The sequence below is a fragment of the Nicotiana tomentosiformis genome, chromosome 11 (genome assembly GCF_000390325.3).
Source record: "Nicotiana tomentosiformis chromosome 11, ASM39032v3, whole genome shotgun sequence".
Taxonomy (NCBI): domain Eukaryota; kingdom Viridiplantae; phylum Streptophyta; class Magnoliopsida; order Solanales; family Solanaceae; genus Nicotiana; species Nicotiana tomentosiformis.
The window spans coordinates 50,124,688-50,142,341 of NC_090822.1; the positions used below are offsets into that span (position 1 = coordinate 50,124,688).

The 17,654-nt window shown below is 40.9% G+C and overlaps 1 protein-coding gene across 5 annotated transcripts in view; it reads left to right on the forward strand.

Annotated features, from left to right (window-relative positions):
* The window catches only part of LOC104115208 (rho GTPase-activating protein REN1-like), a 30,787-nt gene that overhangs the window by 2,433 nt on the left and 10,700 nt on the right, over positions 1–17,654 (forward strand). For 4 of the 5 annotated variants that reach the window (XM_009625789.3, XM_009625790.3, XM_009625793.4 and 1 more), the window contains exons 2-6: positions 8,494–8,685; positions 9,431–9,715; positions 9,958–10,007; positions 10,545–10,605; positions 10,727–10,810. In XM_009625789.3, coding sequence (XP_009624084.1) covers positions 8,494–8,685; positions 9,431–9,715; positions 9,958–10,007; positions 10,545–10,605; positions 10,727–10,810 — 672 coding nt within the window. The remainder of the gene's footprint in view (positions 1–8,493; positions 8,686–9,430; positions 9,716–9,957; positions 10,008–10,544; positions 10,606–10,726; positions 10,811–17,654) is intronic. The other variant, XM_009625791.3, reaches the window with a different exon arrangement.

Consider the following 17,654-nt stretch of genomic DNA (forward strand, 5'->3'; position numbering starts at 1 on the left):
TCCTAAACCGATCCCAAAGAAGTTTCGCATGCCCGAGATTCCTAAATATAACGAAACGACCGACCCCAACGAACATGTCACCTCTTACACATGTGCCATCAAAGGGAACAATCTAGAGGACGATGAGATCGAATCTGTATTATTGAAAAAATTCGGTGAAACCCTGTCAAAAGGAGCCATGATATGGTATCATAATTTACCGTCTAACTCTATCGACTCTTTTGCTATGCTTGTAGATTTTTTCGTAAAAGCATATGCTGGGGCCATAAAGGTCGAGACAAGGAAGTCGGACCTATTCAAGGTAAGACAAAAGGATAACGAGATGCTAAGAGAATTCGTATCTCGTTTCCAAATGGAATGAATGGATCTACCACTAGTCACAGACGATTGGGCTGTTCAAGCTTTCACTCAAGGTCTAAACGAACGAAGCTCGATGGCTTCACAGCGGCTGAAGCATAACTTGATCGAGTACCCAGCTATTACTTGGGCCGATGTGCACAATTAGTATCAATCCAAAATAAGAGTCAAAGACGACCAGTTGGGTTATGGGTCCGATATTAAAAGGGATATCGACCGAGAACCAAGGGCAAATAAGGATCGGTATCGACCGCATAACGGAGATCGTAGGGGTAGCGAACCTTCACGCAACCCCGGACGAGGTGAAAAGAGAAATGATCGAGGCCAAGGGTCTCGGGGGCTGATGAACAGGAGTGGGTTCGACAGGCATACCGGACCCAGGGAAACACCTCTGTTATCGGAGTACAACTTCAGCATCGATGCATCCGCTATCGTATCGGCTATCGGACGCATCAAAAACACTAAATGGCCTCGACCTATGCAGACCGATCCTGCCCAGAGGAATCCCAATCAAATGTGCGAATATCATGGCACTTATGGCCACAGAACGGAAGATTGCAGGCAACTAAGAGAGGAGGTAGCCCGGTTATTCAATAAAGGGCATCTTCGAGAATTTTTAAGTGACAGGGCCAAAAACCATTTCAAAAACAGGGATTTCATTAGACAAAACGAACAAGAAGAGCCACAACACATCATCCACATGATCATGGGTGGGATCGATACCCCCCAGGGGCCGGTGCTTAAACGTACTAAGATGTCGATTGTAAGAGAAAAGCAGTCCCGGACTCAGGATTACACCCCTGAAGAAACCTTGTCCTTTAATACGAAGACGCGGAAGGAATCATGCAACCACATAACGATGTAGTGGTAATATCCGTACTTATGAATAAAACTCAAGTTAAACGTGTGTTAATCGATCCAGGTAATTCGGCCAACATCATTCGATCGAGGGTCGAAGAGCAACTCGGTCTACAAGACCAGGTTGTGCCCGCAACCGTGGTACTAAACGGATTCAATATGGCATGTGAAACTACTAGAGGCGAAATAGTCCTGCCAGTTAACGTGGCCGGAACCATCCAAGAAACGAAGTTCCACGTAATCGAAGGCGATATGAGGTACAACGCCCTGTTCGGAAGGCCGTGGATCCACAATATGAGGGCTGTACCCTCGACCCTCCACCAGGTTTTGAAGTTCCCAACATCGGAGGGAATCAAAACGGTCTACGGGGAGCAACCGGCCGCAAAAGAAATATTTGTCGTCGATGAAGTGACTCCGATATCATCGTTATCATCAGCAAAAGGATCGGATTCGAAGGAGGAACAAAATACCAAATAGCAATCACAAACGTCAGCTTCGACCCAGTTAGAGAATTAGAAGACTGATGAAGATGGTGAGCATAGGATCCCTCGATCTTTCGTGGTTCCCGATGATTTCGACGCCACCCAATCAACAATCGAAGAACTAGAGCAAGTCATACTATTCGAATATCTGCCCGAACGAAAGGTATACCTAGGCACGGGGTTAGATCCCGAGCTCAGGAGAAAGCTTATTCAATTTCTTATAGCTAACATAGATTGTTTCGCTTGGTCCCATCTTGACATAACAGGGATCCCACCGGGAATCACCACTTAGAAGCTAAGCTTGGACCCAAAATTCCACTCGGTAAAACAAAAAAGAAGGCCCCAGTCCGAGGTCAAACACGCCTTCGTCAAAGACGAGGTAACTAAACTTCTTAAAATAGGATCCATTCGGGAAGTAAAGTACCCCGAATGGCTAGCAAATGTGGTGGTAATGTGTATAGATTATAAGGACCTGAATAAAGCATGCCCTAAGGACTCTTTTTCTTTGCCTAATATCGATCGTTTGATCGATGCCACTGCCGGCCAGGAGACTCAGTTTTCTCGATGCCTATTCCGGGTACAGCCAAATACAGATGAACCCGGAGGATCAGGAAAAGACCTCGTTTATCACTAAGTACGGGATTTACTGTTATAATGTAATGCCATTTGGCCTAAAAAATGCTGGTGCAACTTATCAACGCCTAGTAAACAGAATGTTCGAAAAGCAAATAGGAAAATCAATGGAAATTTAGATTGATGACATGTTAGTTAAATCCCTGCGAGCAGAGGACCATTTAAAGCATTTGCAGGAAACTTTCGACATACTAAGGGAGTACAATATGAAGCTCAATCCCGAAAAATGTGTTTTCGGGGTTGGCTTGGGAAAGTTTCTCGGTTTCATGGTGTCTAATCGAGAAATCGAGATCAACCCCGATAAAATAAAAGCGATCGAGGACATCACAGTGATAGATAATGTAAAGGCCGTGCAAAGGCTAACGGGACAGATAGCCGCCCTGGGATGATTCATTTCGAGATACTCGGATAGGAACCACCGATATTTCTCTCTGCTTAAAATGAAAAGCAATTTTGCATGGACTCCGGAATGTCAGCAGGCTTTGGAAGAGCTAAAACGGTACCTATCGAGCCCTCCGTTGCTTCATACCCCGAAGGTAAACGAACAACTTTACCTGTATCTAGGTGTCTCGGATGTAGCGGTAAGTGGAGTTCTAATTCGAGAAGAACGAGGTACGCAATTCCCTATTTATTATGTTAGTCGAACTCTAGGCGAGGTCGAAACTAGATATCCACACTTAGAAAAATTAGCGCTTACTTTAATAAGTGCCTTTAGGAAATTAAAATCATATTTCCAGTGCCATCCAATACATGTTGTAACAACTTATCCTCTACAAAAAATTTTACACAAACCTGAGCTTTCAGGTCGATTGGCCAAATGGGCCATAGAGATCGGTGGGTACGACATCGACTATCGACCTCGAACCGTTATCAAATCTCAAATATTAGCAGACTTCGTGGCTGATTTTATGTTGGCCTTCGTACCTGAGATCGAAAAGGAATTACTGATAAAATCGGGTACCTCTTCGGGAATCTGGACCCTCTTTACGGATGGTGCCTCGAATGCAAAGGGGTCCGGACTGGGACCCTCTTTACTGATATACCGAAGAATGCGAACAACTGCATCCTAGTGACTATTACAGGGAGAATACATAAACTAACTTACAATACTCACCGAAAAAGAAATGTCAGGTATAGTCACTGTGAGGTAATTCAATTTGCCAACCAACCTCCTATATCTCGTTGGTTCTCTAAGAGGCTCCCCTGTCCAGGCAGAAACTTAGCATTCGGATCCATAAGAGAGTCAATAGGTCTGCAACCCATCATTCCAGTCTCCTCAAGAATGTCTAAAGCATACTTCCTCTGTGAAATAACAATGCCTGAGCTAGACTGAGCGACCTCAATACCTTAAAAATACTTCAATCTGCCCAGATCCTTAGAATGGATGTGCTGAAAGAGATGCTGCTTCAGATTAGTAATACCAACCTGATCATTGCCAGTAATAACAATATCATCAACATAAACCACTAGATAAATACAAAGATTAGGAGCAGAATGCTGATAAAACACAGAGTGATCAGCCACACTACGAGTCATGCCGAACTCCTGAATAATTGTACAGAACTTACCAAACCAAGCTCGAAGGGACTGTTTCATACCATACAGTGACATGAGCAATCTGCACACACAACCATTAAACTCCCCCTGAGCAACAAAACCAGGTGGTTGCTCCATATAAACTTCTTCCTCAAGATCACCGTGGAAAAAAGCATTCTTAATGTCTAACTAATAAAGAGGCCAATGACATACAACAACCATGGACAAAAAGAGACGAACAGATGCCACTTACGCCACGGGAGAGAAAGTATCACTATAATCAAGCCCAAAAATCTGAGTATATCCTTTTGCAACAAGGCGAGCCTTAAGCCGATCAACCTGACTATCCGGGTCGACTTTGTCTCCATAAACCCAACGACAACCAACAGTAGACTTACGTGCATGAAGAGGAACAAGCTCCCAAGTGTCACTCGCATGTAAAGCAGACATCTCGCCAATCATAACATGTCGCTATCCTGGATGAGATAGTGCCTCACCTGTAGACTTAGGGATAGAAACAGTGGACAAAGAAGATATAAAAGCATAATGAGGTGACGACAGGCGAAGATAACTTAAACCGGCATAGTGGGGATTAGGATTAAGTGTGGATTGTACACTTTTGCGGAGTGCAATTGGTTGACTAAGAGGAGACAAGTCCGCAGTAGGTGCAGAATCTGATGTGGGGTGTGAATCACCTGGGCCTGATGTTGGATGTGGACGACGATGATAAGTCAAGAGTGGTGGAGCTGCAGAAGGTTGAACTGGATTATTTGGAGGAACTGGAGCTATAGGTGGTTGAGCTACAACTGGATCTGTAGGTGGTGGAACTGGAGCTATAGGTGGTGGAGTTGGAGTGACTGAATCTCCAAAAGATGAAACTGGTAGTACCTCAGAAATATCTAAGTGATGACCTGAACCTGTGAAGTATGATTGGGTTTCAAAGAAGATAACATCAGCGGACATAAGGTACCGCTGGAGGTCAGAAGAGTAGCATCGATACCCCTTTTGTGTTCTCGAAAAACCCAGAAATACGCACTTAAGAGTACGAGGAGCTAACTTATCTGTTCCTGGAGTAAGGTTATGGACAAAACAAGTGCTTCCAAAGATACGGGGTGGAAGAGAGAACAAATGTAAGTGGGAAAACATGACAGAGAATGGAACTTGGTTCTGGATAGGTGAAGATGGCATACGATTAATAAGATAGCAAGATGTAAAAACTGTATCCCCCAAAAACGCAACGGAGCATGAGATTGTATGAGTAGGGTACGAGCAGTTTCAATAAGATGTCTATTCTTTCTTTTAACTACCTCATTTTGTTGAGGTGTACGGACAAGATGTTTGATGAATAATCCCATGAGATTTCATAAACTGCTGAAATGGGAAAGACTTGGGCATTATCACTACGAAATGTGCGATTAGAAACCCCAAATTGATTTTGAATTTCAGCGTGGAAGGTCTGGAAAATAGAAAACATCTCATATCGATTTTTTATCAAAAATATCCAAATGCACCTGGAATAATCATCAATGAAACTGACAAAGTAGCGGAATCCCAAGGTGGAACTGACCCGACTAGGAACCCAAACATCCGAATGGACTAAAGTAAGAGGTGACTCTGCTCGATTATCAAGACGCCGAGGGAAATGGGAGTGGGTATGCTTACCGAGCTGACATGACTCACACTCTAGAGCTGACAAGTGAGATAAACCAGATACCATTTTCTGAAGTTTTGACAAACTGGGATGTCCCAACTGTTTATGTAATAAATCTGGTGAATCAGTAACATGACAAGTTGTAGAAGGAAGACAAGATGTGAGTCCATGTGATTTAGCAAGATAAGGTAATAAAGTCCGTTTGATTCACGCCCGGTACCAATGATCCGCCCCGTACTGCGTTCCTGTATAAAAACATGGTCATCAAGAAATAAAACAACGAATTTAAGTGATTTGGCTAAGCGACTAACAACTATGAGATTAAAAAGACTATTGGGAACATAAAGGACTGAATCTAAAGGTAAGGAAGGAAGTGGGCTTGCTTGACCTATTGCAGTTGCCATGGTTTGAGACCCATTGGCCATTGTGACTTTTGGAAGAGATTGAGAATACGAAATAGTAGTGAAAAGAGATTTGTTACCAGAAATATGATCTGATGCACCTGAATCAATGACCCAAGACTCAGAAGATGAAGATTGGGAGAAACAAGTCACGCTATTACCTGTTTGAACAACAGAAGCTATCTCAGAAGATGTCTGCTTACATGCTTTGTACTGAAGGAACTCAATACAATCTACTAAAGAAACCATCCGATTATTCAAAGTATCGGTTTCTATGTCGCTACAATTTGTAGTAGTAGGGTTAACTTGAAATAGTGGAAATAAGTAACTCCTGTGAGAAAACTGAAGAAATAGCTTGAAAAACACTATTTACAGCAGGAAAACAGAACATTGTTCTGCGCCGGAAACACTGTAGCTGACGGAAAAACTCAAAGTGGTCGGAATGAAACAAAACCAGTGAGGGTAGGATCGGAATTACCAGGCGATCCTACTGTTCAACTGGAACTTTTTCAAAATCTGGCCAGAACAGTGCTCACGCGCCGGCGTGTGGGTCAGATCTCGCCGCAAATATTTTCTTTTCCAGGCGCGTGAGGGTGCGTGGACGTGTATTTTCCGTTGGGGTTGACTGGGGTTTGGTCGCCGGAGCCTGAGGAATCTTGTGGTGGTGTTTGTTTTTGCACAACACCAACAGAAAGTGATTTGCTTACGGACAGCCTTCTAAGTCACCGGAAAATTGCACGGCGAAGAGGTCTTTCTTCCTAGAAGTCGCTTGAATAATGCACAGCGACGGGTTTCTCACTAATGCTCTGATATCATGTGAGAAGGCATGGGAGAAAATATGTTATTGATATTAGATGATAAATACAATACAAGAGGTCCCTATTTATAGCTATACACTACAAGGAGATATTACTCTTCTTCCAATGTGGGACAAGACTACACTATACATATCTGTAAACTAATAATTATGTCTAAAATGTTATACAATGCCCTATTTATATATAGTGATTACATAATAATAGGTATCTACTTCCCGATATGGGACACTAAACATTACCAACTATTTAACATCCATCACTAGTCTTCTTGGCTAAGTGATTTTTAACACCTTGACCCTTGCACCACAACTCAACAGAAGAAGCCCGGGCTAAGTAGTTTGAACTTCCCATTAAGGGTTCCGAAGTAATCATCAAACTTGAATTTCCAGATTCCGTATTTTTAGAACCAAATACATCAAATCCCAAAGACATCGTTGGATTGGAGAGATGTCTAGAAACAAATAATAAAAATAATCAACTGTATCTCGCTGAAACAGGGAAGGAAACAGTGTTTTTGCCGGAAAAATCACTGTAGCTGCCGGAAAAAATTGAAAGTGATCGGAATAAAAAGAAAAGATGATGGGTAGGCTCGGAATTGATAGGCAAACACACTGTCCAAAAGAACTTTCGTCAAAACCTGGCCGAAACAGGGTCCACGTGCCGGCGCGTGTGACAGACGCGTCGCCGGCGTCAGAGCTTCTTGCCGCGCGTGACGGCACGAGGGAAGGTTTCTGCCGGACTGGTTTCTTGGGGTTTTGTCGCCGGAGCTTTCCGAGTATGTTGGTAGTGTTGGTTTTAGCACAACACTCACCAATAGAGAGGTGATGCAATCAGATCTTGAAAAAGTCGCTTGAAGTAGATGCACAACGATTGCCCGACCTTTCCAGAGTTTCTCACCGATGTTCTGATACCATGTGAGAAGTATAAACGGAAAAGTTTTATTAATTATGTCTAAAGTGTAGTACATTGCTTTATTTTTATACAGTGATTGCATAATAATAGGTATCTACTTCCCGATGTGGGACACTAGACATTACTAGCCATTTAACATCTGTATTTTCATACTCACCGACATCGCTTTTGTATTGAGAACTTCTGTTTATTTGGAACCTCAGTTTGATGACATATCGCTTTTTAATCTGCCATTGGATATTTGTATATTGAATGTTGATGGGCATTTTCATTGACTCCTGAGTTATGGATACATGAGGCCTTTTGTCAACCTCCATGACTTGATCATCATACCTTGCAAAAAAGTTGAAGATGAAGAATTGCTTTAGAAGTGAACTATAATCTTTTCAGATTGTGAAGCTTAATTCGCCAATCCACATGTTGAAAATATTAAACTTCTCCACAAAGGCCTCCTTTACCACTTTAGCTGATTTCTGATAGCCCTTGGATGCAATTCCTGCAACCCTATGTTATATGGTTCTAGTCAACCATAGGTTAACCATATGAAAAGTCCTGCCTCTGCTACTTAACCCATCTTCGTGTGGTTTGCGGAGCATGAAAATCAGTTTACCATCCTTAATAGAAACACAGCAATATAAAGCATTAACTAACAGATATATAGCATAAGCAATACTTTCATGCCTAATGTGGTTATTCCTTAGGATCAGTTTCCAAAAAAATTGCAGAAAGAGTATTATAGGTAAACGCTTGAATAACCTGGATAAGGAAATTTCTGCAGAAAATGAAGTTTTCTATGTTGATTTCCAGTCCCCTTCTGTTCAAGTAGCAGTTGAAACTCTTTGCAGGAAGGCTCTGTATCGCCTGAACTATACTCTGACTCAGACGGTAGTGGAAGCGAGAGTGAAGAACTTACTGATGATGATGAAAGCTATGAGGATGATTCACAGGAGGGATCTGATGCTGATAGTGATGATGATTTTGATCGTGAGTCCAGCCCAACAACCAGTGAGGTTGGTGAATGTGAAAATAGTAACAAGGTTCTTTCCTATTGCCTTCATTATCCTATTGTCAGCCTTATTATTCTTATCTCATGCTTTTCCGCTGATCCTGCGTGATGCTAAGGACCTTTTAAATCAACCCCATCCCTTCAGGGGCTGCACGCTGCTTGTATATCTGTCCTTGAAAACTTGTGGTTTGCTTGTCAATTTGTAATATCCTCTTTCCCATTTTATGTGCACGCTTTTCTTTTTAGTCTGTCCCAAAAAGAATGACACATTTTTGTTTTTGGAAACTATTTAGTCGTAGCATCCCCATTTTACCCTTAGGGACATGACTTGTTGGGAACCGTTTAGTATAAAAGTTTATTCTTTTTATAAGTAGAGAAAATGAAAAGACATGTCGATTGTGGAACTCTCACCACCACTCATTTAAAAATCTTCTTTAATTTCTTAAACTCCATGCCCAAAGCAAACACCTTCATGTAAAATGAGTCAGAGGGAGTAGTATTTAGTGGATATGAAGATCAACAAAAATTGATCCCACCATGACCCAGATGTTTAACCAATTTGTATTGCATGATTTTGATGTGCAAAACGATATTGATTACTTGAATATAGTCGAAGACTATTTTGAGGAAATGGAAAATCTCTAAAAAAGCTTGCTGATAATGTTAGTTCTCTCTCTGCTTTCATGCAGTCCTCTTGAACTATTTTTGGTACATATTTGCTCCTCCCCACGTCAACTTCTGTCACTTCTCCCTAAGGATATAGATTAACGTTGCAGAGCTCTCAAGTTTCTAAATCTGGTTCCAAGTCTCCCGAAGCCGACAGCGAAGCCAGTAGGTGCTTGCCTAGAAGTCCACCTCATACTTCTATTCAGCATGATCCAGTGGAAGGAAGCAAGAGTGTTCCAGTTCAAAGTAATGAAATTTCAAGGACGCAAGGAAATGAATGTGGTGAACAATTGGGAGCTGAACTGGCAAAAACATCTACTTCCCAAAAGTCAATAGATATACAAAGTAGACCTGCCCAAAGCATTTGGCGCCCTGCTCTGTGGGGGCGCTCTCCTGTAAGAATTGAATGCTTTTGGCTGACAGTTACCTTTTCAAAATAACTGTGTAGCTATTTTTCTCGTATGCCATCATGTTCTCACTTTTCCATATGGGCTTTCACATATATCTATTCCTTAAGCTTAGCATTTTGAGATTAAATTGAATGTGGTATTCAGCATTATTACATCTGTTTTGACTATAGTACTTGGGTGTAAATTTTTGATACTTCTATTGTTGTCTTTTTCTTTTCTGAGTCTAGGCCAAGAAGAACCTCTCGATGGAATCTATCAATGTCCCTCTTGATGACGTGTAAGTGATAAAATTATCAGAAGTTGATTTTACGTTGAAGATAGGGGTAAACCAAGGTATACCATAAAAGAAAATTAGTACTCACTCCATCCATTTTAAGTGATGGTGTTTGACTAGGCACGAAGTTTAAGAAAGAAACTTGTGGTCTAAAATAAGCCATAGACATCTGTATGTCTGTATTTCATCTCATTAAGAGTAAAATGAGAAGATTAAAGTTAAATTATTTTTAAATATAGAAGTCAAAGGTGTCATTCTTTTTGGGACAGAGAGTGTCACATAAATTGAGACAGAGTTAGCAAGTAAAAGTAAGTTCTTGAACAACGAGGAACCAACTTATAAGAGAACTTTTGGACTAAGTAGAGAAAGAAAAATAAGAACACCCAATATGATCAAACACTATAGTGTAAACAGCATTCATACAACAAGTGTAATCAGCAATGAACAGAAAAATCCCCTACCCTGCCTTAAATTTCTTACATTTATATACATATGATTAATTTTCTCATTTTGGTATCTTTGCATTTGGACTTGCTTTAGGACTGAAATCCAAAGGCTTGAGGTCACTAAAACTGACTTGCAATCCAAAATTGCAGAGCAGGTACCTCTTATGAGATTCTCATTCTTACGGAATGCATTACTTTTCCTTTTGTTATTTTTGCATAATTTGTTTATTTAAGTATTGAAAATTGGTCTTGGTGTGACACATCTCTTCTTTGTAGGCCAAGGGGAATGCCCTTCTGCAAGAAAGTATGGAGAATCGGAAAAATGCATTGCGTGAGCTTCGTCTGGCACTTGAGAAGGATGTATGCACCTGACACTTTCCTTTTGCTTTTATTATTGTTCTTCTTATGACATTGAGTGCAGGTGAATGTTTTACTTTCCATCTTTTCTTAACAAGTGTTCTCCGTTCTCCATGCTCTGCACGTGTATGGCTTTATGAGCTTGCTACATAATTAAACTATATCTTCCATGAGGTCTGACTGAGATTTCGAATCTTTACCCATGCACTCTTGTTATTGTGTCATTACCTAGGATTTATTTGCATATCTACTCTCTTTAACAAAAACTTTGAAGATCAATTTTGAATTTAGATCACTTATGAAGAAATAATGGTTAATTCAACTAATAGTATCCAATTAGACAGTTTGCTATTTGTTTGCTTTAATTTTTAACATCTCTATGGGCACATATTAGTAAATATTTTCAGTACCTTGGCATAATTAAGTTAATTGATACCAACTTTATCATGACCCCGAATCCCACTAACGGTCGTGATGGCACCTATCCTCTATGGCTAGGTAAGCCACCATCCAATATAGAGCAAACCAACATAATCAAGGTAAAATATAACTGAAATAGCATAACTAGCGGATTAAGACTTCAACAACAGATAGCATATGGACACTACAACATCAAATCCCCATAACCTGGTAGTACGAAGTCATGGGCTTTAAAACAGAATACAATGAAATCTCTCAAAAATACAATATTGTCTGAATGTATAAATAACAGTATGAAAGATAGGGGACGGGGACTTCAAGGGTCTGCGAGCGATCATGTAGCACTACCTCGAGTCTCCTTTGACGACTACAAGGCTCACTCCTGAAGTCCGCTATTGCCAACGCTCGGATCTGCACAAAAATATGCAGAAGTGTAGTATAAGTATGGGACAACGTGTACTCAGTAAGTATCAAGACTAACCTCGGTAAAGTAGTGACGATTCTGGTCATGTGACATTTACTTAATCAAATAAACATGTATAGATAATTATTTACAGCAAGACTATGAAAAGAGATACAATATCATCATAGATCGAATCAAAAAATATCAACTCAACATGGATAATTCTATCTCAACTAACAAGTCAAAAACAAATAACAGCGACATCAAGTAGAATGTTATAATTCAACATATAAAGCATATAAAATGCAAGATAAGGCATATGGGATTCACTTAAATGATCAAAGTTTCCACCTTTATGCTCAAAACTCATCACATCGGATCCCACATCACAATCAACTAGAAACTCGTCAGTTTCTCACAACCTACGTGTATATCATCAAGAGAAAAACATGAGAGGACGATCCTAGGGGGATAGATCCTTATCCACACGCTGTACGGCAATGACCTCGTGCCATAATAGTGACTATGTCACTTCAACTGCGTGGCAGAAACCTCGTGCCACGACAATAATAATATCACAATGACCGCATGGTAGAAACTTCGTGCCTTAGCCAAATCAACCGGCTCATAATGTCCAAATGTGCCATAATCATAACAATCCAAAATAACATTTAATTGTAAAAGAGGCATATGCTCACAAATAATCAATAAGATGCACAAGGACATGACAAATAAAAGTGTGGATGTGTACTCCAGATGTGAAGTATAACTACGACTACATCAAATGTAATAACAATTACACCAATAGCCCATCTTGGCCAATTATAAAGTAGTAACCCTAAACATGGATACTATCGTGAAAGGAATAGCTCACGTAGTCATACAATTGATTAGAACATGAATCTTAGAAGGCACACAACCAAATAAGGCAAAAGCGTAAAGTCTAATCCGGTCATGAATCATACAATAGCACCCATATATACGCTCGTTATCTCGCATCTTCGTCGCTTCGCATACATTACAATTAAGAAAACAAGGTCATATCCTAAGGGTTATTCCCTCACAATAAGGTTAGGCAAGATACTTACCTTAGCAAGTCCAATCAACCCTCCAAAATCGTCTTTCCTTTAGCAATCTCCTCCAACCGACTCGAATCTAGACAAATAATATTTAATAGAGTCAAATAACATCATTGGAATCAATTCCAAACAATATTCCCAAAAAGTGAGCAAAAGTCAACTCGGGCCCACATGGTCAAAACCCGAGTCAAGGGGTAGATCCCGACTATCCATAACTCCACGAGTCCAAATATGTATTTAGTTTCCAAATCCAAGTCCACATCATAGCTCAAAACCTCAATTTTCACTCTCTTAAGTTGTAGGCAAAACCCCCAAAGTTTACCCCAAAATCCCATGTTTTAGGTGTTAATAATCCTTATAGATTCTTGAAATAAAACCATAAATAAGTATTGTTAGTTATGTGTAGTCCCACATTGGAATGGAAGTAATATGTACTTTGTAGACTATAACTATAAATAGGACCTCTTGTATTATATTGAGTATCTTATATCAATAATATATTTTTCTCCCGTGCTTTCTCACATGGTATCAGAGCATTAGTGAGAAAAGATCGATGTGCGTCATTCCAGCGTTAACCGGAAAGAAAGAACTTAGTCATCGTGCAGTTTTTCCGGTGACCTAAGGCCTGTCTACGTGAAAGTCACTTTCTCTCGGTGTTGTGCTAAAACCAACGCCACCACGAGGTAGATCACCCTCCGACGACCAACCCCTGAAAATTTATCCGGCAGAAAAGCTGCCACGCGCCTCCACGCGCCGCCAACAACAACTTTTATGGAGAGGGTTCCGGCCACTTTTCGGCCATTTTTTCACGAAGCTTATTCAGGACAGTCTGCTCTCCTCACAATTCTGAGCCTACCCATCTAATTCAAATCAAATTCCGACCACTTTTATATTTTTCCGGCGTGAACAGTGATCTTTCCGGCCATTTTTTGAGAACATTTCTTCAGTACAGCTTGCTCGCAAGGGAATTCCGAGTCTATCCATCCTGGTTACGACAAATTCCGACAACTTTACAATTTTCCGGCGAGCTACAGTGTTTCCAGCGTGAACAGTGTTTCCGGCGTAGAACAGTGTTCTATTTTCCTGTTGTAAACAGTGTTTCCCTAGCTATTTCTTCAGTTTTCCCACAGGAGTTACTTATTTCCACTATTTCAAGTTAACCCTACTACTACAAATTGTAGCGACATGGGAACCGATGCTTTGAATAGTAGGATGGTTTCTTTAGCAGATTATATTGAGTTCCTTCAGTACAAAGCATGTAAGCAGACATCTTCTCAGATAGCTTCTGTTGTTCAAACAGGTAATAGCGTGACTTGTTTCTCTCAATCTTCATCATCTGAGTCTTGGGTCATTGATTCTGGTGCATCAGATCATATTTCTGGTAACAAATCTCTTTTCACTACTATTTCGTATTCTCAATCTCTTCCAAAAGTCACAATGGATCTCAAACCAAGGCAACTGCAATAGGTCTAGCAAGCCCACTTCCTTCCTTACCTTTAGATTCAGTCTTTTATGTTCCCAATAGTCCTTTTAATCTTATAGTTGTTAGTCGCTTAGCCAAATCACTTAAATGCGTTGTTTTATTTCTTGATGACCATGTTTTTATACAGGAACGCAGTACGGGACGGATCATTGGTACCAGGCGTGAATCAAACGGATTTTATTACCTTATCCTTGCTAAATCACATGGACATACATCTTGTCTTCCTTCAACAACTTGTCCTGTTACTGATTCACCAGATTTATTACATAGACGGTTGGGACATCCCAATTTGTCAAAACTTCAGAAAATGGTATCTGGTTTATCTCATTTGTCAGCTCTAGAGTGTGAGTCATGTCAGCTCGGTAAGCATACCCACTCCCATTTCCCTCGGCGTCTTGATAATTGAGCAGAGTCACCTCTTACTTTAGTCCATTCAGATGTTTGAGGTCCTAGTCGGGTCAGTTCCACCTTGGGATTCCGCTACTTTGTCAGTTTCACTGATGATTATTCCAGGTGCACTTGGATATTTTTGATAAAAAATCGATTTGAGCTGTTTTCTATTTTCTAGACCTTCCAAGCTTAAATTCAAAATCAATTTGGGGTTTCTATTCGCACATTTTGTAGTGATAATGCCCGAGAGTATTTGTCTTCCCCATTTCAGCAGTTTATGAAATCTCATGGGATTATTCTTCAAACATCTTGTCCGTACACATCTCAACAAAATGAGGTAGCTGAAAGAAAGAATAGACATCTTATTGAAACTGCTCGTACCCTACTCATACAATCTCATGCTCCGTTGTGTTTTTGGGGGATGTAGTTCTTACATCTTGCTATCTTATTAATCGTATGCCATCTTCAGCTATCCAGAACCAAGTTTCATTCTCTGTCATGTTTTTCCACTTACCTTTGTTCTCTCTTCCGCCCCGTATCTTTGGAAGCACTTGTTTTGTCCATAACCTTACTCGAGGAACAGATAAGTTAGCTCCTCGTGTTCTTAAGTGCGTATTTCTGGGTTACTCGAGAACACAAAAGGGGAATCGATGCTACTCTCCTGACCTCCAGCGGTACCTTATGTCCACTAATGTTACCTTCTTTGAAACCCAATCATACTCCACAAGTTCAGGTCATCACTTAGATATTTTTGAGGTACTACCAGTTTCATCTTTTGGAGATTCAGTCACTATCTCCCATTCATCTTACTCTACATCTCCTGCTCCACCACCTACAGCTCTAGTTGTAGCTCCACCACCTACAGCTCTAGTTGTAGCTCCACCACCTATATCTCTAGTTCCACCACCTACAACTCCAGTTGTAGCTCCACCACCTATAGCTCCAGTTCCTCCACACAATCCAGTTCAACCTTCTGCAGCTCCACCACTCTTGACTTATCATCGTCGTCCACACCCAGCATCAGGCCCACATGATTCATACCCTGCATCAGATTTTGCAGGGTACTGCGGACTTGTCTCCTCTTAGTCAACCAATTGCATTCCGCAAAGGTGTACGATCCACACTTAATCCTAATCCCCACTATGTCGATTTAAGTTATCATCGTCTGTCGTCACCTCATTATGCTTTTATATCTTCTTTGTCCACTGTTTCTATCCCTAAGTCTACAGGTGAGGCACTATCTCATCCAGGATGGCAACAGGCTATGATTGACGAGATGTCTGCTTTACATGCGAGTCGCACTTGGGAACTTGTTCCTCTTCCTGCAGGTAAATCTACTGTTGGTTGTCATTGGGTTTATGCAGTCAAAGTCGGCCTGGATGGCCAGGTTGATCGGCTTAAGGCTCGTCTTGTTGCAAAAGGATATACTCAGATTTTTGGGCTTGATTATAGTGATACTTTCTCTCCCGTGGCTAAAGTAGCATCTGTTCGTCTCTTTTTGTCCATGGTTGTTGTACATCATTGGCCTCTTTATCAGTTAGACATTAAGAATACTTGTCTCCACGGTGATCTTGAGGAAGAAGTTTATATGGAGCAACCACCTGGTTTTGTTGCTCGGGGGGAGTTTAATGGTTGTGTGTGCAGATTGCGCAGGTCACTATATGGTTTGAAACAGTCTCCTTGAGCTTGGTTTGGTAAGTTTAGCACAATTATTCAGGAGTTCGGCATGACTCGTAGTGAGGCTGATCACTCTGTGTTTTATCGCCATTCTGCTCCTAATATGTGTATTTATCTAGCGGTTTATATCGATGATATTGTTATTCCTGGCAATGATCAGGATGGTATTACTAATCTGAAACAGCATCTCTTTCAGCACTTCCATACTAAGGATCTGGGCAGATTGAAGTATTTTCTAGGTATTGAGGTCGCTCAGTCTAGCTCAGGTATTGTTATTTCACAGCGGAAGTATGCCTTAGATATTCTTGAGGAGACTGGAATGATGGGTTGCAGACCTATTGACTCTCTTATGGATCTGAATGCTAAGCTTCTGCCTAGACATGGGGAGCCTCTTAGAGACCCTACGAGATATAGGAGGTTGGTTGGTAAATTGAATTACCTCACAGTAACTAGGCATGACATTTCTTTTCCGGTGACTGTTGTAAGTCAGTTTATGGATTATCCCAGTGATAGTCACTGGGATGCAGTTGTTCGCATTCTTCTGTATATAAAGTCAGCTCCAGGCAAAGGATTACTATTCGAGGATCGAGGCCACGAGCAGATTGTTAGGTACACAGATGCTGATTGGGCAGGATCACCTTTTGATAGACGTTCTACGTCTGGATATTGTGTTCTAGTAGGAGGTAATTTGGTCGCGTCGAAGAGCAAGAAACAGAATGCAGTTGCTCGATTTAGCGTCGAAGCTGAATATCGGGCCATGGCTATGGCAACGTGTGAGTTAGTTTGGGTCAAGCAGTTGCTCAAGGAGTTAAAGTTCGGAGAATTCAACAAGATGGAACTGGTGTGTGATAACCAAGCTGCTCTTCATATTGCGTCAAATCCGGTGTTTCATGAGAGGACTAAACACATTGAGATCGACTGGCACTTTGTCTGAGAAAAAATACTTTCAGGAGATATTGTTACAAAGTTTGTAAAGTCGAATGATCAACTAGCAGATATTTTCACTAAGTCTCTTACTGGTTCTCGTATTAGCTACATGTGTAACAAGCTCAGTACATATGATGTGTATGCACCGGTTTGAAGGGGAGTGTTAGTTATGTGTAGTCCCAAATTGGAATGGGAGTAATATGTACTTTGTAGACTATAACTATAAATAGGACCTCTTGTATTATATTGAGTATCTAATATCAATAATATATTTTTCTCCCGTGCTTTCTCACAAGTATAAATCACTTACCCTTGGTCTTGTATGAAAAGCTCCTTGAAAAATCGCCTCTCTCCAAGTCTAGGGTTCAAAATATGAAAGAATGAGTCAAAATCCCGAAATAACAACTTAATAATTCTGCCTAGGGGTACTCTTCGGGAACGCGGCCCAAGCCTCGCGTTCGTGAAGCA